Below are 24272 nucleotides of genomic sequence, written 5' to 3' on the forward strand. Positions count from 1 at the left end.
GTTCTGAGGTCCTTATCTCCCGAAAACTACGGCAAATGTCATATTCCAGAACTTTTGTTTAACTGATTAGTGATAGAACATGTTTTACACTTTAAACAGCAAAAAACCTATCACTAAAAATGGAAGTTTTAAAAATGGGTTTTAGGTGTTAATTTTATTCAACAAACTTTAAGAAGGATAGCTATTGCAGTTTCACTTGTTTTTGAAGAGTTCTGTCCAGTTTGGTAAACTACTTATGATGTTTCAGGGATTTGAATAGCTTTGTAAAATACATTAACACAAATGTCGGAGTCATGATTCACTCTAAGGACGATCGATTGATTCGCCCAGTGCCTAAGATAAACGAATGTTTTCTCCATGGACATGTTGTTGAGGTTAGTAAGCAACTCTTTATTCTTACGCTTTAATTTTTTTCCACTGTCCATAATTCACTTTTTAGTTTTTCCAGTAGATGGTAACACGGAGAATTAAGGTACAGAGGAAACGTTCAAGGGTACACTTAACTTAAGGTATACAAGCAGATTTTTTAATGTACATTCCTGGACTGAATGCTTGAAAATGGCAGCTTGCCTATTGACAAAAGTTACAATTTGGAACTGACTACAGGTCATATAAAACCAATTTTAGTCATTATTCAGTTCTGGGGCTACGACAATGAATTTTGGTACACCTTGGTGTCCAGCACTATTTGGTATCCATGGCAAAGTCCAACACCCCCCACCTTGCCCTCATGTACTACAACGTTCACAGTGTAGGAAGACCCTGTGCGATGGGAATTTCTGCACAGTGCTCGCCTCTCTTGCTCTTCCTTGCTCGTCAGTCGTACCAAGTATATTTACGGCACAACTAGAGATAAAAGCGCACCATGCCCCATAAGCAAGTTTTCTCTCTACTTTACTTCTCTGTGATGATAACTAAACGGCATTGCATGGTCAATAAAATCCTGTAACCAATATTCAGAAACACTGGCTAAGCCACGAGACTGGATATAGCAAATGTTTTTATTTACATCTGGTTTGTAACACAGATGAGTTGTTTTTGTTATTGTAAAAGTATTACTAATTGTAAACTAACTGACTGTAAGAAATAAGTGTGTTTGATTCTTTTATCTAAAACTAACTTAACTCAACTAAAATATATACACGCTTCTACACCTACACTAAAACTTAAACAGGTCCAGAAAACTCATCCCTTACTACTTTCGTGTCAGACAACTACTACAGGCCATTGACAAAGTTATTCGCAGCAGTTAATAGTTAGTACCTATCTTGGAATGTGAATATAAGTAAAGAGTATAGGTGGATGTCTGCTTTTAAAATTAGTTTTCATCTTTATACTGAAGTTCAATAAACTTTGATTTTCAGATTCGTGATGTTATCTATAGTGTTTTGAATAGAGATGGATAGGTCCCAAAATCGTTGAGAAACTTTTGATTACAAACTGAGTTTAGTGGTAAAATCATTCTATTAATATTTTCTTTGAGATTTCCAAATATTTAGTTGATCTTAAAGTTCATTCAGAGTTTGGTCATTTCAGGTCACACAAGACTCCACATCTTAAATGAAGAGATTAAACTGATTTGAAAGATGACAAAAACCTAATTCCAAAGCTTTCAGACCAAAGTATTATTGATTTAGTTTGTAAATGTTATCAGTTTTAATTATGTTGTATATTTTGTTTTAGTGTTATTGCTATCATTAGGCATAATTGTTTGTTTAAACCTTTTATGACCAGAAGTTAGTAATAGTATGTATTCTATTGAGGACGGTTTATTTTCATAATTCTCTGTAAATCTATACTGTACAATTTTAAGTTTTGTGTACTTTTATAATTTGTTATTGTTCTCTACTACTTACATAAATAATCTTCAATCTTGAACAACTAATGTGAAACTGTAGTAAGTGAAGCTATAGTCTAGCTTTATATGGTTTTTTGTGTGTCTTTAAACTAGGGATGTGCAAGCTAAAATTTTATTTGAGCTGAGCTTTTGTATTCAATGAATGCCTCGCAATATAAGTTCACTTTTCACAATACTTCTGTTCTAAATGCAATTTAATGTTTTTATGTAGAGTTAAATGAGAAATGGTACTTAAAAAAAATATCACCTCATTAAATTTGTTTCCAATAAAAATCGATACTGTATAGGCCTATTGTTTCAACATTTACATCAAGCCAGCATAGCTGGGTTAATGAGGGAAAATAGTCAAGGTCAAAAATTTTCCGAGATAAGTGTTTCCTAGATGTGAGGGATTGGTCTAAGAAATTGTTTAATCCTAGTTAGAATAATTCATATTAACTAGGGATGGTCAAGTCTCGAAATTTCGGGAAATTTTCGGGAAATTTTAAATCTCGTTACACGAGACGAGATTTCTTTTTGGCCGAGATTTTTATCGAGACGAGAATTAAAAAGAAAAAAAAAAAAAAAAAATTAAAAACGCCTGCAGAAAGTCAATGCAATACCCGCAATACAGGAGCGTGTTGTAGTTGCGTTTCCTTTGCCAAGGCGTTCTTATTTAATTAATTCTATAAATGTAAATATTACTTTAATTATTTTAATAATATTACTTTAATAACATTTGAGAAGTTTTGTTAAGTGTAAGCAGTGTGAGGAATGTTTTATTACTATAAAAAGTCAAAACAAGTAACTATTTTATAAAAATTAATATTGCTTTTATTTTATGATTTATTTTATTTTAGGATAAGTTGAACTCTATCCTAACTGATATCACTATGTTTCCTAATCGTAGGCATTTTTAATAAGTTAGGCGTGATTAATAAAAAAATGTTATGCTGATGTTTTTTAATAAAAGATTGTAAATATTCTTGCCTATTATCATTATTTTTGTATTTAAACAGTCATCTAACAATGTTACAAAATCAGGTAAAAATTTTGAACGTGCATTTCCCGTTGTGTATGAGAAGGGAAATCCCGTCTCGATCTCGTCTCGAAATTTTATGAGAAATAAAAAATCTCGTCTCGTCTCGAACTAAAATTTCAATCTCGTCTATCCCTAATATTAACACATATAATTGGAAATGGAAGTCTCTAAACATGTCTACTGCTTGTATTTACTTTCTTTATGAACACTAAAAGAAGGAAATTCAAATTTAAATGCCATTACCTTCAACAATGCCTAAAGTGTTTAGTGAGATAGGCTACTAATTATTTACAGCTCATTCAAAATTATCTGATTATTTAACAACGTAACCTCAAGTTTTATATGGTTAGTAGTAAAGCAGGATTACTTTAGGTAATCATAGATAACTAAATCAGTGTAGTGAACATTATTTTATTACAATGTCATCCTGACTATAATTTGTGACTGTGACACTATCATCTCAGGTAGTGGTAAAATCAACCTACGGGATTCAAAATTCAAAATCGTGATCATTCCCCATGATTCTGAAGGCATTATCAGTTTTGCTAAGCTAGGTTCAGCTAGGAAGCTGCCTGCACACCTCTATTTCAAATAAAAAAGACTGATCTTTTTGTTATGTGTAAAGTTGTTTTTTTGTTGCTTAAGATGTGTGTGATTACAATTTTATTTTCCTTAATACAATAGAACCTTATTTGCCAGACTCTTTGTTTAGTCCCACTGTCTTGTCGACTTCAAAAACAATTTAGACACTCCCAAAAACGTTGCAAAAGTTTTTTTTATCCATGTCTGGAAATTTAATTTTTGTGAAGATATTTAATATTTTTTTCAAAAATTTAGCCTGCATTTATTATTTTATAGTCTATTATTTCCTGTTAATTTTAACATATTTTGTTACATATTCAGAACTGCAGTTCATAAAGCCCTATTTGGGTGATACAAATTTAAAATATACAATCCATCAAAAAGTTATCAGATGTTACTTTAATTTGATTTAAAATGGAATATAAAAAAATTTCTGTAAAATGCTACTAAAAAATTCAGCGTCAAACGTGCTGAATATAATTTATTGCTTATCAAATTTCAAACTAATTTTTTTTTTACACAACAGCTAGGCCTAACTAAATCATTGTACATTTTATATTTACTCTTCAAACAGTAACATATCAAATTATGTTTTAAGTTAAATTAATTAAATTAACTAAATGTTAACAATTAACATACGAAGTTGTGTGAAAAAAATTGTAGAAAGTAAGCTTAGGGAAAACAAAATAAATAATTTTAGAGGAAGAAAGTGTGGCAGAAGAAGATTGTGTTACTAAGCAAAGCAAGTTGGAGCTACCAAGCAATCCTAGTGTGAATTCAGATTCTAAACATTGCTATGAATTCTCAGAATAGTTATATGCCTATGAGTAAACTTATTTTTATTTAATAAATGACAGAGCAAAGTTCTGGTTCCTATGGTCGGGGACATGAAATCAGACGGGTGAGTGATTTTGCAACCTTGCCATATCAGCACCGGCATACGCCCGCCATGTGCGGCGACTGCTTGAAGGTGACACTGATCTCATTAAACGAAAAAAGTAGAAAATATTGGTATATCTTCACAATGTTAAGAGTTAATCTCAAACTTGTAAAATTATTACAACAAATTTATTACACTTATGAGCTTCAAATTGTTATGGTATATAGGGAGGTTATTTACCCACACTTTTGTATGGTTTCATAATTTTAATATCCATATTCATCATTTTCTTGTAGATATTGTAAACCCTTGTTAACTTTGTTATCTTGCGTTTACAATTCTCATTCAATTCAATGCAGCGTTTTAACTATCAGTTGATTGCGAGACTGAAACATATAGTGTCTAAGGAGTATAATGTAATGGAGATGTGTGATGAGTTTATTTTTGCCAGGGTCCCATATGTTGCAATAGCGCATTTATACCCACCCGCCCGATTTTATGGCCCCGACTGTAGTGTCAAGTTTCAGAGCATTCTTACATTTTAATGTAGGAAGACTTAATTCATTCATAACAGTTTGTTAGTTTAAGTTTTCTTCCTTTGCTCACTGTTAAGAGTTGACTTAAGACCAACTTTACGACTAAGGAGGGACAATATGTCAAAAATATTTTATGTTTTTTTTTCCTCTTATGAATTTAGCTTTTAAAACTCAAACTACATTCATACTCTAACTGTGTACACTCCCCACCCTCAAATAAAAATAATCACTCCTAGATCAATTATTTATTAACATTATTTTACATAAAACGACTAACAACAGTATTATTTTTACATAAAACAACTAACAACAGTATTATTTTTACATAAAACAACAGTGTATTTAAGCTTTTTTCTTTGAAGGAACTTGCTGTCTCAAACTCACTAATGGTAGGCCTAACTCTTATTCACTAATTTAAATGGTCCGGCTTTTTCCAAAATCCAGCCTATGACCAAGTTAAGCCAAACTATCAAGGTTCTACTGTGTTTTTTAACTTTAAACTCAAGTGCACTGTCCACAGGTCAAGTTAGCTTAAGTCAACTCTAGAATCAGGGAAATATGTTTAGTTTTGAGAAAGTGTTGAGCTTACTAATTTAAAATTTTATCTATGTACAGTGTGCAATGTTTAATTTTACCAAAGTATAGTTTCTTAAAAACTGATATTTGACTTATATATTTACACCCTCTTTTTTCTTTAAGTCAATTAGTTTTTAAGAGCAACAACTTTTCATGGAAAAAATCTTCTATCTTCCCATTCCCACCAAATATTCTATTTTGAATTTTCAAAACATATAATTATATTTCAAGTATAGCTTGAAATGTAGGAAAACTGGCTTAGTAATTATTATTGCAATCAGTATGTTTTTTTCAGACTATTCTAGTTGGTTAAAAAATATGTATTGTAATTTAGTTAACAGATTCTTCTTTATTTGTAATTTCCTTAAATATAACAAAAAGGTTAAGTTTCCAAAGTGATAATTTGCTTACAATTTTCTAAACGTGGTTTTATTTATCCTTATGTAAAAGCGTTGGGGCCTTGCAATATTCGTGGTTTTGTCTTTCTTGTCACCACAAATTCTCTCAAAACAATCTTACAAAATCTCATATCAGAAATAGACAAGGGCAACAGCATGCATGGTAAAAAAAAACAAATTTTAAAATGTTAAATTGTGTTTTCAGAATTTGGAAAAACTTAGGTTGAGAGATATGAATCGGATACAGACGGTGGCTTATCCGGCAATCCTAGCACGACGGAATATTGCAATGATCAGTCATCTGGGAACTGGCAAAACAGTCGGATACATTGTGCCTTTAGCATCCCACCTATCTACCTCTGAATACTACGATAAGGTAACTTAAAAAAAAACTCTGGTGTAAGTAGTGGTGTACAACTGTCTTATTGTTATACATTGTCTTATTTCCCTCTCTACAGTCTCTTCATTGACGATCTATAGTTTCAGGTTTTGAATAACCTTTGGCCAGTACATCATCAAAATATTTCTCAACAATTTATATTGACAGAACTAAAAAATTATATTGCTGTGAGATATTATGCATTGTTTGTAGAGTACAACAATGGTGTTCTTATTTTTTGCTCTTTAAATTTTGATTTCATCATGGTAAGGATGTTGCTTTAGTTAAGTAAAATTATAACTGCTGTAATGATTGGTTTCATGATTTTGCAGTTACCTAAAGGTTTTGGACCGAAGATTCTGGTGGTAACGCCTAGTTGGGACTCTGGAGAACATGTAGCTTACCTATTCCAGAAACTGTGTAGGGGTTCCACCTCCATCCTGCACTGCTACGGAGGAGGGGCGGAGCTAGAACTCAGGGTGAGTCGGAACCAACACAATTAACCTGGAGACATGTAGTTTATTCTTTTGCCTTTGGGATGTATGCATTAACTAAGAAAAAAGATTAACACATTTGTTGTTGACAGTCTTCTGTTATTATTACACAGTGGTCCCTCAATAGCCAGATGGGGTGTCATAGTACCAATTATGTCTAATTAAGAATTTGTGGTCAAATTGTATTATTTGCAGTATTTATAATTAATTATAAAACACGCTGAAGTCAATGAAAAGTTCCAAACAGTAGTTTTATTAAAACTAGTATATGTTATGACTGTATATGTAAGATTTTAAAAGAAATGTGCTGAAGGATGGGGTGTAATAAACACATGAGTGTGTAGTACGGAGGGAGATGGATCAATTGCAGATTGGATTCTGCCAATAACACTGTCGGCATTTCGGATTACTAAATGTTGGATTAGCGAGAGACAACTGTTCAGAGGACTTGGGAGGTTTTGATGAATCTAAAACTTCACAGTAGGTTATGTGTTACCCGATACTAATCACCTAAGGCCTCTTTATTGCATAACGCTCAAAAATAGTCATTAAAAATTGTTTTGTCAGGATACTCTTATGTCCAATATTTTTGCATTTTGGCTTTAAGAGTTAGTTAAAATGTACTTTTTCCTCCTTATTTCCTCTAGGTTCCAGCCTGGAATTCTTTTCCACATTACTTTAGGCTAGGTAAAATCCATTGGTGATTGGCACTATTTGAACCCGGGACCTCAGGTATGAAGTCTCTAAAACCCAACATCAACTGTTTACAGGACAAGCTGTTGACCGGCTGTGATATACTGGTGACCACTCCAAGATGTCTTCTCAGGCTTCTTGAATATGGTTTCACAAATCTTGACCTCCTCTGCCACCTAGTATTAGACGACGCTGATATTCTCTTGGACAAGTTCAAAAATGAGGTTAGTAGTTATCTCTGATCAAATGCCTTACTTACTTACTTACTTACTCCTTCTTCATCTTTTACCCAAAATAGGGATAGATTGCGTCTCGTCAAAAATAAATAAAACATTTCTTATACACGCACAAAAGAATAAAAATTCTTCACAACGTGTACAACAGTTCAATTCAGCCTTGATCACAGATCAAACATAATCAAGTACAGCAGATTCTCTCTTATCAGGAAGATTGTTGGAGAAAAAGTAGCAAAAGCTTGAACCAGAAGTTGGTAAAATAAATGGTTATTTAACAAAACAAGACTTGTGTGAATAAGTAAACCATTAGATTCTAGTTTAATTAAAATTGAAGAAATAGGCATACACTGAGGCGGCAAAGCTTCAACTCATACAGTCACTGATATTGTCAGTAGTTCACTACTGCTTCCCTGCATATGACAACAGTATCACTAAGGAAGACATGTGCAGGATACAACGGATACATAACTCAGCAATCCGATTTGTATTCTGCCTAAAAAAATTGAATCATGTTTCCCCCTTCCATGAAGCAGCTGGTATGTTACCCATGAAAGCCATGTGCAGGTTTTCGACGTGCTGCATGACTTACTGACTCTCTGTGAGCCCGACTATCTTTGCGAGAGGCTTTCTGTCCGGGATGAGACCATACAACGTAGAACACGTCATGGTGGGAGGCTTCACTTTCCAAGGGTCACCTTGGAATTGGGAAAGAAAAGTCTCTCTTATTTTGGATCCTTTTTGTACGACAGACTATTCGAGAGCCTAAAAACCGTTTCAACGATACCTTTAAGATCAAGTTAAAAACGTTCTTAAAAGATATGAATGTTTAGTTGTAAGTACAGTAGTATACTGACAAAAGTTGTTCTGAAAAACTATGTTTCAGACAAACGCTGGCTAATAATGACATTTTTATTTATTTATTTAGGTATTTTTGTTCCATATGTACTGAGTAGCAACAAAGCTGTATTTGTTTGTACAATTGCAAGTGTGTCTACTCGATTTTCAAACCTTCAAACTTTGATTTAGATTTTTCCCTGGGCTTGATCTTTCAACTATTTAAGCATCTGTATTTTTAAACCAAACTGCTTGACAGATCTCAAAGCTACTGGTGGCTGTGGATGCTCTGGAGGAGGCGAGGGATCAGCGCCAGATACTGGTGAGTCTGCAGATCGTTGTGGCCGCCAGAACATGGACCAGACCTGTTATGGAACTAGTCACTTGCATACTCAACGATCCAGTCATATGCATAGCTTCTCAACTGGAGGCCTGTGTGTATGCCGGCATCAAACCTACGGCTATCTTCGTCCAGGCAGACAAGAAAGTAGAGAAACTCGTTGGTCAGTATCCGTTGTTGGTGTAAAATATTATTTGGTTGAATTAGATTTACCAATACGTTGAATTGTTGAGTTGTTACACCTTGTCTACATACACTTGGTTGTTTATTAGTTTGTCTGTAGGTCACTGAAAGGTCACGCATAAACTACCTACGGGAATCATGTTAACAAACAAATCACTATATGACATTAATCCTCAAAGTTACTTTTGAATTAAGTTAGAGAGTTTTGATGTTTTGGAGTTGTTTGAATGAATAATATGTTTAAACCTAGTTATCTCAAATAAAAAGTGTGGTTTGTAGTTTTAAGATTTGATGTTAATTTCTGAGATTTTAATAAAAATCAAATAATTTATATAGCCTACAGAACAAAAATAAATATTTATTTTTCAAGAAAGAAATTATGTGATAAGTTTGCTAATATTAAAGACATTACAGACATACACTTTTCAGATATTTTTGCGTGATTTTTATTATATAGTTAAACAAATTCAAGGATTTTTCCAAAAATTTGAAAGTCTCCTAAAGAATCCTTTAAGTGCTAAATATTTTGCAACACAAAATAGTTGTAGGTAGATTAAACTACGAAGGATCAATTTGATAGTTACACGGGTAATATAAACCTTTTTGGTAAATTCTAACCTAGATGCCAATCCATTGTGAACAATTTTATTGCTTTCCTGACATTATACAATTATTGCACCTCAACAAACCAGTTTATTTTCTCGACAGATATTCTAAAGGAGGTGGAGGGCAAAGAGAGAACTGTGGTGATGTGTCGTACCAAAGATGATGTCAAGTATTTGTACGGAGTGCTGATAGACTTGGGAGTGAGGAATGTTATTGCAGCCCATGAAGACTTGTCTGGTGTTAGTATCTCAGGTAATTATGTATTTATTATTTACGAGTCAGTTAGGTTACCTGAAAAAATTCAGGGACTAATAGGTACACAAATAAGATATTTTGTCTTATCCCACTTTTTCCTTTGTAGAGATTAGATTCTTTAATCTACTCTCTGATCTCTTTAGACGTTGGAGATGGGCTTACAATTTGCAGTTGTAATATACCGTATTTTTCTCAGAGTCTATTTTGTGACAATTTGTATAATAAATCAGTCTATTAATTTTCAAATCATTTGTCCATCCTCCCTCATCAAATAATTCACACACATCATATTTTAGCTGTCAAACAACCCATTTAAAAGATGACAGTTAATCAAAATCCATCTTCAGGGGCGTGTCTGACCCTGGACTATTTTGTTGAGACAATAACAAGTCTACGTACCTTCGTCAAACAGTCCAACAATTCAGATTGCTCAGTAGCTTACATAGTTTGTTGTGAAGACAGCATTTTTAAAAGCATGCAATTCATCAAAATGTCTTAAACACAACACAAACATAAAAACTGTATGAATACACAAATATTTAGTTAACGCTGACATGATGCTAAATTAGTCTGACGCATCACACAGTGCAGGATTGGTAGCAGACTCGGAGTTGATGATAGTGCTATCTAAATGTTTGTGTATTGACACCATTTTTGTGTTCATGTTGTGTTGGTTTTATTTGTGGTTTTGACAAGTTGCAAGCTTTAAAAATGTTGTCTCTGCAACAAAACATGTAAGCTACTGTGCAATCATAATCGTTAGACTATTTGACAGTGGTAGGCTTTGTAAAACCTATTATTGTCATAACTTCATTTTATCTGTATACTGTTTGAAAGGACACTGTTTCTAATGCAAAACATTACCTAATAAATGGCTATCCCACCCTGAAATCCTGTTTTGTTTGAGTATTAATTAAAAAGGAGTGGATTTCAAATAGTGCCTTTTGTGTAACGATTACAAAGGGACAAAGTGTGCCTATGGAATTCCTACATTGGCATCACTTTACTCGACTACTTATATTTTAGCGACTATTAACAGTACTGTATTGACCATTGACAAAAATGAAAAAACAGAAAACAGAAGTCTAAAAACACTTTTGTACCTCTTAAGTAGCAACAAGAGGAGTTTCATGGATAAATTAGATACTGTATTTACCTTCACAATGTTTTAACAGAGATTCCTGCCTTTTGGAACCAAAATCAAAATAGCTGTGAGGAGATTTGGAAGGAAGAGGCATCAATGCCAATCATGGTCCGATCCGATGAAGTTTTAGAAGAAACGCCTTTGACCAACGCTAGTGTTCTCATACACTACAATATGCCAAACTCTAAAACTACTTTCAGCCACAGGTTAGCTTGCATGATGCAGCGCTACAACAATTTGTTGAAAAAGGTAAGATTAAAGTCCAAAACTGGTTAGTTAAATAAAGATAAGGATCCTGATGTAATACTACAGGACGTGTTCACGGTCACACTTAATTGGTCTGCCATAACACAGCAGTCTTGATTTTTTCGATGAAGTTACAACATTTTTTTAATACTGGAATAGTGTAATTGTAGAATCAATGTATGAGGAATACAAGAAAATGGTACTTATGGCTCAGTTGAAATATTTGCTCTTTTTCCCAAAACCCAACAGTTCTCAAACTTGGTATTCTTCCTCTGAGTTTCTGGGATTTCACTTTTTGTAAACTGAAAGTTCAGTTAGCAAATTAGTTAAGATGATTAGCCAGTACATGAATAAATTAAGACTCACTATAAGACCATTTGAGCTATTCTCAATAGTTCATTTGGATTTTCCCTACTTTTTCAGGAGTCAAAACCCAAACCTCAGGTGTTTATTTTGCTGGATGAAAAGAATGACCTTGAGACTCCGGGGGTGATGGAGTTCATGAAGAGATTAGGAACAGTTCTCCCTGAGTCGGTGCAGTGCACGATTGAGGTGTGTGTTCTGTTTGTTTTTCATTTTTGAGGTGTTGCCTTCTGGATTACTTAACAATTACTATTCTAAAGGTAACAAATGTAATCCTTGGTCGTCTCAATGGCGACCGGTTTCGACACACTAAGCTGTCATTGCCAAGCCTTTGACGTGGTTGTCGCACCTGACCTAGGAGGTCGTCAAAAAGTCTCTAGAACACATAAACGAGACACGAACCCAAACATTTTTATATTATTTGTAGACCCATACCCTGAACCTTCAGCCGTGATCATTAGTTGTATAGCCATGCAGTATCATTTCTTCGTATATATGCTTGTTTATGTGCCCTGGAGACCTTTTGATGACCTCCTAGGAGCGACAACCATGTCTAAGGTCAACCATTCAGACAACCAAGGATTGCGTTAGCAACAAGGCATTTAAACCTTTAGAATAGTGATTTGTTTATGTTTTTAAAAGAAGATTATAGAAAAGAGCGGTGACAAATAAAGCATTTTATGAAAGAATTTTAATCTCAATAAACTTGTACGCAAGTACTATTTATCTTACGATCAACAAAGTAATTAAGAGTCTTAGTCAATTTTATGTTAAATATTTTTTCTTCAACAGGAAATTGAGAAGACAAGACAGCAGAAGAGGATGTCCGAGCCACTTTGTGAGACTTTGAAGCAGTTTGGGGAGTGTTGGGACATAAAGCAGTGCAAGGCCCGACACACAGTGTATAAGGAACTGGACAACCCTGATGATGTACCAAGGTTTGTATGGATTGTGATCTGAGCGTTTGAAGTATATGTAATTATAACTATTGATTGCAAAAAAGTATCTGCATTAACTGTAATCATAGTTTAAACGTCATGATATATAGGGTATAAGGGCCGAGGATTTTTGTTTGGTGCTTACTAAATGGAAAAGAGCCCACATAGGCACAATAAACATACAAACTTTTCACCACACACATAAATTAGAATATTTCACTTTCGTTAACTTTATTTTCTACTGAGGGAGGATTGGGTCGGAAAGAATGATGTAAGAGACCCAAAACTTCATTACAGTAACTACCTTGACTTGACAATGTAAAACTAGCTCGGATACAAGTGACGAGGTGCTCTGGCGACACTGTGCTCCAGAGACAAGGTGATCTGCTCCCTCTAGGCTGGTCCGTCTGTGACGTTCTTCTAAGTGACATTTGAGCACCTCTATTCATTCCTTCTGAGTCTACAGAGTTCACCTCAAAAGTCAAAATATTATGGCTGCTGGTTCAATCCTGAGAAGTCAGCAAGCATTTTGATGGTTCAAAAATCACAAGTCGACCCAGACATCATTGATCATTGATTGGCTTTTTTTGATCAGATAAGAATAAATAATCAGCTTGTCTCAGTCAAAAACATAAAATTATTCGTCACTCATTACTAATCCCAGTTGAGAACTTAAAATATTGTTGTCATATTAATTAAGATAGGCCATTCAAAAATAAACATTAAAACACAATGGCAAATTCAAAACTTAAATCACTTCTCCTAACTCTCCCCTTAACGAATTCAAGTTAATGCACTTCAAGTTGATTTCTTGATATGCTATCATTAAATGATGTCTAATTGTGTAGCCCTTATGGTAAAACAATTTTCAAAATCATGCTGTAAACGTTTCAAACTCATTTTGTTTCATCATCAGCAGCATGGATTGTTTTAAAACACATTGGTTTAGTTTTGACCATTTCACTTTGAGACACGACACAAACGAATGGCACCTTGAACACAACAATTTTACATTCTTCATTATCACATTGGTTGTAATTGTCACACAAACACTATATTGGGCTGCTTGAAATATCTCTCCTAATCATTTTTATATCTAAACATTTTGTCAAACAACACATAAAAAATATTACACCAACATAACCCTTTATTAATCAACTCCTTTGCAATAACTTTTAACTTGTACCTTAAAACAAACAACTTGTAAAGTGTTCTTGAGTTTTGACTAAGTATACTAGTGTTCTAAAATACACATTTCATGAAATAAAAGAAAACTACACTAGAATATTGTGAATTATGTTTTTCCCTATACAAAACCTCAACCCTCAATGTTAACGTCTGAAGTTGTTTGTGACAGGAAAGGCTGGGTGAAGATGATCGTGCATCATGTCCACAACGCTAGTCACTTCTCCGTTAGACTTCTGGAGCATGCCGAGGAGAAGGACAATTGGCAGCGGCTTCCTAGCAACCTGCTGACCCTTCCTTTCAGGCTTAGCAACTACTTTGTTGTTGACAAAAACAAGTGAGTCTACCTTCTAAACAACCGTAAAGTAGATGTAACACTCGCACATTAGCAACACACATTGCACACATTGCATTTAGAGTTCAAAACAACTTGTAACTAGGGTTTGCCGTGAATTAATGTATTGTTTACTATACTCTAACTTTTTGAGAAACTGGAAGCATATCTTATTGCAAACTGAGGTATCTTCTTGGTACTTCTACATTGCTGTTGCCTTATCTGTTTTCCTTTATGCTCCATTCCACGTTCACTATGCTAGAAAGATGTAAAACTGGAGATAATCACAGTGTTCAAATTAATGGGAACATCATGACTATTGTCACGCGGGTGGTGTCAACATCCTCACGATCAGGATGAAGGCACTATTAGTAGGTCTATTTATTATTTACCGCAGCTGGTAAAAAAACTTTTAAAATGTCACAATTGACAACAACAACAAAATAAACAATATTTTATTGTCTGTCAAATAAAAAAAAAAAAATAACACTACTATACCAAGTAATGTAGGGTAAGATAATTTTGACAATCAGTGGAATGTTTATTAGCAAGTCATACTATAGCAACATTTCAGTCAAACATGTGGAAACATTTTCACACAATAACATTTTGTGCTGTTATAATCATTTGATTTAAATCTGTGTTTTTGTTCAGGCGGATGCATGGACCCCCAAAAGTCGGTGACGTAGTTGCAGTAGAAACATCAATTGATGAGTACAAAAGAGCAGTCGTTCTCAGGATAACAGACTACAACAAGTACAAAGAAGTAACCAACGTTGACATCCAGTTGATAGACAACGGTCGTTTTGACAATCGAAAGGTAAGTGTTTAAGCTTACTCATACTGTGATAACATGATATCGTATGATAGATTTCCAATATAAAATTCTTTGGTCCTTGTTAAAACTAAACTAGCATGCAAGTAGTACTCACACTATACAGTATACACATTTTACTTTATAGCTATCGTACAATTTTTTTGGTTTATTTCCTCCAAACTTAACTTCGACTTGGTCACAACTCACAAGCGCTGGCAGTTGTGAATAATCCTAACCCCTCCAATCTCTAAGCCTCTATACTTAACCAAAAATAAATAAAACCATGTTAAGGTTTATAATAATTGATAAGAACTTCCAGTATTAAAAACATAAATAATACTTTTGAGTCAATTGTAGACTGGTACTATTTATGGAATGGGCACACGGAAGGGACTAAGGCTAAATGTGTAATGACGTCATATCTCTAGTGGTTATTGTCTTCTCTTGAGGCGACACGATTACCGTAACGAAACGATGTGAGATCAGCGGCGTTCGTGGCATAGTTGGTAGCGTGTCGGATTACTATTCAGGAGGTCCGGGGTTCGAAACCCGCTGGCAGCATTAACTTTTTGTCAACAAATTTTTCATATCAGCAAGTTTGGTTGGTTAGGTTAGGTTATGACAGTTTAATTTTATAATACTAAATTTTAAAATTAATTTTATAATTAATTAAAAATTATAAGTAATCATTAATTAGATTTTTATCTTATATAGTTTTTATATTATCAGCAAGTCTGGTTGGTTAGGTTATGTTATGACAGTTTAATTATAAAAATTAAAAATTTATTTTAGAACTTTAAAACAATATTTTATAATTAAAAAGTTAATTTTATAACAAAAAATAAAAAATTAAAAATTAATTTAAATTTTTTCAACTTAGCAGTCCTAGCGGCGAACGCTGACACTACAAGATATGTTAGCCTTAGTCCCTCCCGTGTGCCCCACCGTACTATTTATTACCTGTATAGCTGTTCTAGCATTAGAGATAAGTGCGATATCACTATATTTAATCTAGGCTAATCAAATCATCCTCAACATGTACCTGTTTTGGATTTTTTGAAAATATAACTGCACTCTATTCCATAGTAGATTTTGGTTTTTTATAGGAAAATTGAGACTTACCTACAGATAAGAGGTGAATCAATCTTCTCAAACAAAAATAAACACACATTTGAAATATTTCATAGCCACTGACAACTTTGTCGATAACACAGAAGAGGAGATAACAGAGTCATATACCTATTCATATGTTACCTAATTATAAGACACAGTGTACAGCTAAGACTTTTCTTCCTATCCAAAACAATATCAAACTACAGTAGACTCCCTCTTATCCGGAGTCCTCGGGACCGAGGCCAGTCCGGATAACGGATTTTCCAGTTAAACCGACATCCCCAAAAACTCGTTAAAACGGACTGTCTACTGTGATATTCGACTTAAATTTAGGAGAGCATTGTATTAAGACACGTGATCACTGGTCTCAAATCTTTTCCCATGACAACAGACGTTTCAGTACTGCCCAGTCTAGTCCGGTTAAACCAATGTGCTGATAAAAATTGTCCGGTTAAAGAGATGTCATTTCCGCCGAGTGTAGTCCGGTTAAACCGATGTCCGGTTAAAAGGTGTCCAGATAAGAGGGAGTCTACTATATTTCTGCCTTAAGTCCTTTCACCAAGAATACCTAACAGTAGATATTGCTACTTTTGCCCCTTGCAGGTGACTGATTTGTTTCGTCTGCCGGATGATATGGCAAAACTGCCTCCCTCAGTTGTGGACATGTATCTGTGTGCTGTCAAACCAAAGGACCTGGACACCAGCTGGCCTACTGCGCCTGGCAGGTGGGTAGACGAGCAGCTACGCCAGACCAGGAGACAGAGTCCCAATGGCTACTTGGTTGGAAAGGTGAGTTGAGTGATCAAGATTGAGATATTTGTTGTATAGTTGCTCAAGGAGAGGCTCTAGGCCAGGATTTTAACTATAGAATAAGGGAGATAGCAGCTAGCTTACCTCGAAGAAGTACAGGTAGGCTATAGAACATAGATAAGAGACACTAGATACAACTTAAGTCTTAAAATCTCTTCCAAAGGAAGATAGCAACCCTTACATGTTAAGAAGCTGGGAACTGGTATTCCACTAAGTAACCAACTCCTGAACTACCTACCTTACTAAGATAAACCTGATCATAAAGCAGCTAGCTAATTGCAAAACAGGCCTAGTGTACATATGAGTGTATGTAAATAAATATATGTTTTGTACACAATTGTAAATAAGCTGGCAACACTGCATACTTACTTACTTACTTGAAATACTTGTCTTCTACATCGTTGACCGACATGTCGGATAGATTGCGTCATGTTACTATTTACATATAAACACTATAAAACCATTAAAAAATATCTACATATACTTTTACTTCTACTTTTGTGGCAAACGTGTCACGTTAAAAAAAGGGGTTCACTCTCCAACTCATGCAAGGCGTACAATGGCCTATTCAGCAGTCCCTCACGTATCTCCCTCTTAAAGTCCGGCAGGTCCATGTCACGCACTCGTTTAGGCAAGGTGTAAATACACCCCTCAACTTCAAGGCCATAGTTGGCAACAGCCATGACAACAGCCATTTTGTAAACTCTCTTCACTCTCTACACTTGACAAAGGCAGAGGACAAAATATTGTGATCAGTGTCTCTTCTGTATGCTCTATGGCCTATATGAACTTCTTCAAGGTAAGCTAACTACTATCCTTATTCTACAATTCAAGATTCGTTGTAGAGTGATAGTTGAGTCTTGGTGGAGATAATAGCAGATATTCATCAAGTAGAGCATCCTTATCTGAAGCTCCGTCATCCGAAACAATAGTTAACTCAAGGAAGAATGATACAAAAAAATCCCTATAAATCACCTGCCAATCGCAGTTCATTGAGCGACCTGCTCAAATGGTGTCTATGTGAGTGAGAATCTTGTCTGCTATGGCTTTATGTGCTACTTTCATTCTATCTGTGTCAGTGTCAGTTTGTACGCTATTCTGTGCTGTTTGATTCTAATTTATTTTTGTTCAAGGAAAGGCTCTAGGCTCTAGGCCAGGATTTTGAATTGTAGAAAAAGGAGGATAGCACCTAGCTTACCTTGAAAGTGTAGGTAGGCCATAGAACATGTAGAAAATACACTGTGCATACAATATTTCTTCCCCTGAAGGACTTTGTCAAGTGTAAACTCTTTCTCTACACTTGACAAAGTCCTTCAGGGGACAAAATATTGTATGCACAGTGTATTTTCTACATGTTCTATGGCCTACCTACACTTTCAAGGTAAGCTAGGTGCTATCCTCCTTTTTCCATGATTCTAACTTATGTTGTTTGGACGTTAAAATACAATGATTCTAATCAAAACTTGAAATATTACAGTTATAAGCAACTAGACCTGTAATAACTGTAACCTGCACACCGAGTGTAACAATATCCACTTGTCTGTCCAGATAAAATTCGCTCTGAGGGGAAGCTTGTGGCTGGATCCTGTGGATTACCAGGAGTTCCTACCCGAGTTGGACACAACTGTGCACCTACTCAACCTGCGCAGAGATTTACTGAAGGCCAACATGGCCACAGACAACAGCAACCACCTTCCTGCGCTGCGCAGACTCTGCGAGAATGCTGGGATTGAACTGCGTGAGTACTCTTTGTCTTTTTTAAAAGTTCACAGTTTAAGTTCAATCCTTGATGGGCTATGAACCTGACATTTGTCCACCAAAAGTTGCCATTTCAAATTGTTCTGCGATAGCAAGAATTACAAATAAAGTCATTCAAAGTTTTAAATACAACTATTTTAAAACAAAACATTAACAAATTTATGTATTAAGACGGCGACAGTGGCACTACTTTGTCGGGATGTTGTCATTTCATTATTATTGATGAACCATCAAGTGTTTGCTGGAAATTTGGGTTTAAACTCAACAAAATTATAAATAAATATTTTTCATTTGTTTCTGCTGTGAGTTATATCTACAACATTGTTTACACACTAATTACCTATTTTTGGAGTATTTCCTATTATTCAAATGAAATTTTGAATCCTTTGCCAACTTGTAGACAAAATTGGTAACTTATCAATGCTTTACACACTTATACTTTTTTGATCCCGTTCTTGAATTGAACTAGTCAACCACACCAATAGCCTCCCTCCTCAAATCTAGTGTTAGCCAGTGGCCTGGTCAGTGAATCATACTTCTGCCCCTAATATCTCTGTGCAAACATTGTTAGATTGAAGAAAACATGAAAAACTGATGTTCAATTTTCATGTAAGGTTTATGTCAACAAATTCAACGGTAATTTAAAAATTGTATACAAATAAACATGAGATTTAAAAAATCAATTTATACCATCAGATTCTTATTTCTTCTATAAGTTTCCACAAAGATAATAGAGGCAGAAGTTCTACCTTTCTCAGCAGCATAGAAATTACATCAGAATACAGACATCAAGGGAGGCTATGAGTGTGACAGACTGGTTTTGCCTCATTCTGAGGTGAATTTCACTATAGCATAACCAAGCTCCTGCAATAGAAGAGTGAATTATCAAACCAGTTAGGTAACAAAAGGTAAGACTTACTCCTTCACATTAAAGTGGAGGCAAGGGCCTGTGCAACTGATACTTGGACAATGAATTATTTAGCGATTGTGTTTTCTGTATCACAAATGTCTTAAGATACAGATCTAAAGAAGAATCACCAGGAGATCTAAATTTGGGATTCTGAGGAGACAACTGATGTGTAGGGATCCCAGACGTCCATAGATAAAAACCGTCTGGGGGGACTTTCGGCAAAGCCTTAAAATTTCTGGGATTTAGAAAAAAAATATATATAAATAAAATTATTTCTGAACGCATAGTAGGCCTAGTATTAGTAATTGGTTCTAATTATCAATCGCCTAGGATGAGAATGAAATTGGAAACTAACTTAAATTAAAATATTGTGTCACCGTAATGATATCTTATATTTAGAAGTTTTAACAAAATTAACCCAGCTGTCTCTGTCTCTACCCAGACCAGCGACTATCTAACTACAGCTATATAGCTCCTTGTCTGCTTTCTGCTTACGTTTACATTCCTAAACACTTACATTAAAATAATTTTCTTACTTCTAGTTTTGTCATTCTTGAATTTTCCTAGACTCTACTAATGCCGGAAAGAAAATTTTTATTTTCAGTCAAGTTAAAGAAGGGATTAGTTGTGAAAAAAGTTTAGGTTACTTACTTGTTCTAAAAAAATCAACACAAACTCCAACCTTTAAGCAGTTGCATCATCCCCCAAAATTGACAGTTTTGTTCTTTAAACATGACTCTAAAAAATTCAATAATTTTGCTTGTATTGCTGAAGAAACTGCATTTCACACTGTACTAAAAACGTCACCAGAGTTTGGAGTCCATGGATTGTACAACTAAACTTCAAAATGTGTTGTTTTAAAGACTCCTAGTCTTGCGAAACATATTTCTAATCCAGTAATTTGATATTAAGTGAGGAGGGATCCAGTAATCCAGACAAAGGTTTTGGAGTTAAAAGCCTAAGTTTCCAAATTTGTTCAATAGTTTGTTAACATAAGCATGCCTGAATGAAAATTAAAAGCAAATATTTTAGTGATAGTAAAGAATTGGTTAGCAAACCGAAACGAAAATTCTAGTTTATAATTTCTAAAACTTACAATAAGTTATAGGCTACTAGTATATGTTTTTAGGAATTGTCAGACAATATTCAGTTTAAAAAAATTCCAAAAAAATTCTCGAACATATTTTGGGAGCAGTATTGTCTTATTGGTACCAAAGAGCATGTGTTAAAACATCCCCTCCACTAGTTTGATCAACCTGTAGACACCCTACTCAAACACCACATTCAGTACCACAATTTTAAAAAACTTATGTTTACCCCATTATAACAAGTACTATAAAACCTAGTATTTTAAAAATATGTTTTAGTTTTTTTGTTCTTTAGTTGAAAGCTTCTTATTAAGATTGAGTTCTTAACAATCAAAATCATCTTTGAAACCTGGCCTAACGTTCCCTAACTTTGCTTGTCGTTATAATAAATATATGACATTTAAATTTGATACAAACAACCATCTTAACTATAAAAAAATCTTCACATTTTTCCAATCAATTATTTTGTCTCTGTTTTTAAAACTAAACTTAAGAAACAAAGAGCTCTATTTGCATGGTTTTGTTGTTAATGGTGTAAGAGGGAGCGAGCTGGTCTAGTGGTTAGAGCAAAGTGTGACTTCGGTTCCAGAGGTCCCGGGTTCAAATCCCACCAAAATGGATTTTATCCATGTGATAATGCCGCAACCCCTAGGTCTATCCCGAAGTAATGAGAAAAACAATTCCAGGCTCGTCCTAGGGGGAAAAATGGTGTAAGTAAGGACTAAGGAGTTCTTATTAAAAGCATTATATTACAGCATAACAAATTTCTAATAAACAGAGATGAGCCGAAGTAAGAAACCTTAAATATACAAATACATGTTTCAATTAAAATTTGTGAATCTGCTAAATTGGATGAGGGGAGTGCTGAGATAAAGTTAACTATCGTTGGTCCTATGTCATCTAAAAAGACGACTTTAGCTCTTCAGGCTATTTAAATGTCTCATCACGTTCGAGGTCGTCAATGAACACATAAACATGAACGGACAACATAAAACATCAACCAAAAGAACATTACTGTTAGAATATCAACAACTGGCCAGTTCAGGACACTATGGCACAGGTAGATGCGTGGTCATTTGAATATTCTGAAGATGAGATTTATACTTCAAACCAGTCCGTCACCTTATGGACAGCAGAGATCACCATCACAGGTATATTAAACCATTTAATTGATCTTAGTAACAAAGCTACACAGGTCATCTCACTCATTCTACAATCACTTTGCACTATTGACATTTAATATTTAACAACATGAAGCAATATTTAACATAAAATGCACACCTTGATGTCTCATATGCTTACCAACAACATGTATTGCAGCCTATTTATTCATAAATCCTTAAGGTTCAATCCCAATGTTATCCCTGCCGTATTTTTGCTAGGGCCAGGATAAAACCATGTGTCAATCTTAGCAAGCAGATGTTTAAGCTGCTACCTGTAATGCAAGAAAACCCTTGTGGCTAATGTGCAGTAACTAGGTGGCGTTCGCAGAGGCATCCACAAAATTGAGCGGAGTCATCAAGGGTTCATATTATATTGTTTTTGTCATACTGCAGTGAAAACAGTCATTTTTAATGCATGTATTCCGGGTCTAGAGTAGCATTTTTACTCTTAAGGGAGTAAAAATTGTTTTTAGCCTCTATGGAGTAAAAATCAGCTGTTGTCAACTCAGTTGTAAATTTCTATTGTAAACTATTGCATGTAACAAAATATGTATCGGTTCGTGCTTCGTAATCATTTTAACCTACAGTCTACAGTCTCTTCCCATAGCATTTTAGCATTGCAGATACATTAATCCATTCCCACACTCACCACTGCTCACCTTTACTACTTCCTTCACCAACCCCTACGTCGTGGACCTGTTTCCCTCTCTTCCCATAGCATTTTAGGATTGCAGATACATTAATGTAATTGTCATAAACAGTTCCCACACTCCGGACTGCTCACATTTACTACCTCCTTCACCATTTCCTACGTCACGGACCTGTTTTCCTCCCTTCCCATAGCATTTTATTTTAGGACTGCAGATACCTTAATCTAATCGTCATAAACAGTTTCCACACTCCAGACAGCTCGCCTTGACTATGGCCCTCACCACTTCCTACATCGCGGACCTGGTTTCCTCCCTTCCAATAGCATTTTAGGACATTGACCTTGGGGGAGGGGGTACGTCAGCTGATAAAGACTTGTAATAGCTCTGATGTCAATGTTTTCAATTCTATCAAATAAAATATTTCAACCAAAATTTAGTTTTTCATTCAAAACGTCTTGAATGTCACCAACTGGACAATGGATAGTTCTGTCGTGTCCGCCGTGTAACCTGCGTCGGTTTGTCCCAATGTGGCCGGCCTATCGTAAATGTATTTGTAACTTTTGTTTTTTTAAATGTGTAGATTTTATGTGTCGTCGACCTGAATGTATACATTGATGAAGACTTACGTTGGATACTTGACCATATTCAATATTATGTTTTAAATAAGGATTTGATAATGGGTCTTTGAACCCAAAACTAGTCATCCATAGACTAAGTTTAGGCTGAAGACGGAACTAGGTACGTAACCTATTATATATTCAATTATCAGTCTTGGTGGCAAAGATGTTTAAATCTAATCGTCGTAAACAGTTTCCACACTCCAGACTGCTCACCTTTACTACTTCCTACGTCACGGACCTCAAGCTAGTGTTGTCATTTGATTATATTTATGATCCATACCATTTCTGTTCTAATATCTGTGGAATAATGCTATCAGCTATTTCTGTATCTACAGCATTCAAAAGTCAACAGCTGATCATATGTCTTTGTTTATGTGTCAAATACTGCTTCCATGAGGATTACATTGAAACTTTAAGTCCCAGTGGCGCGGATTCCTGAGAGACTTTTTTAACGCCATATAGATGTTGGCACTCACCGATATGGTCTTTATCACCATGCAAAATTTGAAAACGATTGATTCAGCCGTCTAGGATGAGTTTGCGTATTATGAAATGCATAAGAGTCGACGTATAAGAGCTTCAGTCGCTCCGCTCAATAAAATTCAAAGCTCTCTTACAAAACCAATTTTGGCTAAAATAAGCAGTATCAGCAAATTGACACATACTTTCTCCCATTATCTTGTCAAAAACCCTTATGATGGGGAAGTGGTGGAGGTAACTATGATATTTTGTGGGGAAAATCTCAAAAGTTGCCACAATTTTTAAACCGTAATTTTTACAGCATTAGGGGGTAGGCTATACCATTTTGTTTGGAATTCAAGAAACATGATAAAAGTCAAGTTTTATCTGCAATTAAATGAGTAGTTTACATCCTTAACTAAATTATACCACTGAATTAGAAACTGACGAGAGCTTGCCCCATGGTCAAAAACTCGACCAAAAGTATGTAGGCCTATTGTGCAAACCTCTCTATTGTCAACCCACACTGTAAATAAAACATGTGATTGGAATATCTTTAATTTGTTTTGATTTTCTGTTTATATTTTGTTGTTATTTCGTCATCAACATGGCAACCCATAAGGCCCATGTTTTTTTTTTTTTTTTGTTATATTTAAAACTAATTTTTTGCTTATTTTTTAGCCTGGTACCAACTGTAGTGTGTAATTCGGTACAGTATTATGGTCAGGCTAGCTGTCATAGGTTTTGGAAAAGGTTTTTAGTATATAAGATTGCAAAACTTAATTTTCTAGATTTATCTTCAA

At 34.8% G+C, this 24272-nt stretch overlaps 1 protein-coding gene across 2 annotated transcripts in view; it reads left to right on the forward strand.

The window, feature by feature from the left end:
- Window positions 1-24272, forward strand: part of LOC129005858 (putative ATP-dependent RNA helicase TDRD12) — a 53168-nt gene that overhangs the window by 2676 nt on the left and 26220 nt on the right. For both annotated transcript variants that reach the window (XM_054434880.1, XM_054434879.1), the window contains exons 2-14: window positions 248-374; window positions 6057-6227; window positions 6563-6709; window positions 7495-7641; window positions 8747-8990; window positions 9719-9868; window positions 11047-11264; window positions 11685-11813; window positions 12417-12562; window positions 13920-14084; window positions 14736-14901; window positions 16615-16800; window positions 18370-18559. In XM_054434880.1, coding sequence (XP_054290855.1) covers window positions 248-374; window positions 6057-6227; window positions 6563-6709; window positions 7495-7641; window positions 8747-8990; window positions 9719-9868; window positions 11047-11264; window positions 11685-11813; window positions 12417-12562; window positions 13920-14084; window positions 14736-14901; window positions 16615-16800; window positions 18370-18559 — 2186 coding nt within the window. The remainder of the gene's footprint in view (window positions 1-247; window positions 375-6056; window positions 6228-6562; window positions 6710-7494; window positions 7642-8746; window positions 8991-9718; window positions 9869-11046; window positions 11265-11684; window positions 11814-12416; window positions 12563-13919; window positions 14085-14735; window positions 14902-16614; window positions 16801-18369; window positions 18560-24272) is intronic.

The sequence above is a fragment of the Macrosteles quadrilineatus genome, unplaced genomic scaffold, assembly GCF_028750875.1.
Source record: "Macrosteles quadrilineatus isolate MER2022 unplaced genomic scaffold, UCM_ALF_1.0 Scaffold_39__1_contigs__length_1060358, whole genome shotgun sequence".
NCBI classification, from domain to species: Eukaryota; Metazoa; Arthropoda; class Insecta; order Hemiptera; family Cicadellidae; genus Macrosteles; species Macrosteles quadrilineatus.